Below are 849 nucleotides of genomic sequence, written 5' to 3' on the forward strand. Positions count from 1 at the left end.
AAGGAGAATTGGCAACGAGCGCCGAAGTTGTTGCAGACTGTTGGTCTGACTGCTGAGGAGGACGTGAGTGGGAGAGAGAGAGCGCTGTTGCACACACAAAACCACAGAGAGAACCCACAATTTAACCAACATCCCCAACCCCGAGTTTGCAGCTGTTGGACCTCTCAGCTCCGGCGCTTGCGATCGGCTCTGACTTTTCTTTAAATGAATGAAAGGCGTTATAACAAACATAGAGATTTGAAGCTTGAACGCCATGCACTGAGCTTTTCTTTTCTTTTTTTTTTCCTTTTTTAATTTTTTCTTCTTTTTGCGCAAGAATGATTGAAAGGTCATGACACGAGCGCTCTTAGAGCAACGCCAAGCGAACTACTGAAGCTCATTTTCAAGGCTGCTTAAAAAAAAAAAAAGAAAAGGAAAGAAAAAGAAAATCTGGCGGAGAACATTAATGGATTCCTGTTGTGTTTAAATTCTCTACAGATTCTGTTGTAAATATTTGATGAAGTCCGGTAGATGTGCGTGTGCGTGAGTGTGTGGCCGTGAATTTCTATCCAGTTGTAGCCAGCTGACCTTTGCTCAGCAAGCCGAGCTCTCGATCCGCCTCCTCCAAGGAACAGCCCCGAATTTCCCTCCAAGAGCGATTTTTGCCTCCAGAAGACGCCGGCGCCTTTTGGTTTCTCTTGGGACGGGAGAGAAATCACCTGGAAGGACCTGGGGAGCGCCGGCTCCGCGCGTGTTTCCGACCGCCTCGGTGCTCGCTCGCCTCCCTGTTTTTACTTTTCCCGGCCGCTTTGGGATGAGCTTTGGCCCCGCTCACTTTCCGCCTCCCGGCCGCGGTAAAGCCGCATGAGC

At 49.4% G+C, this 849-nt stretch overlaps 1 protein-coding gene across 1 annotated transcript in view; it reads left to right on the forward strand.

Moving 5' to 3' along the window:
• Positions 1-510: 510 nt before the first annotated feature.
• The window catches only part of LOC102032799 (runt-related transcription factor 1), a gene marked incomplete at its 3' end in the record, with an annotated part of 6,096 nt that continues 5,757 nt past the window's right edge, over positions 511-849 (forward strand). Inside the window, exon 1 of the mRNA XM_005427808.1 lies at positions 511-522. Within this exon, the coding sequence (XP_005427865.1) occupies positions 511-522 (12 nt within the window). The remainder of the gene's footprint in view (positions 523-849) is intronic.

This window comes from Geospiza fortis, unplaced genomic scaffold, assembly GCF_000277835.1.
Source record: "Geospiza fortis unplaced genomic scaffold, GeoFor_1.0 scaffold96, whole genome shotgun sequence".
NCBI classification, from domain to species: domain Eukaryota; kingdom Metazoa; phylum Chordata; class Aves; order Passeriformes; family Thraupidae; genus Geospiza; species Geospiza fortis.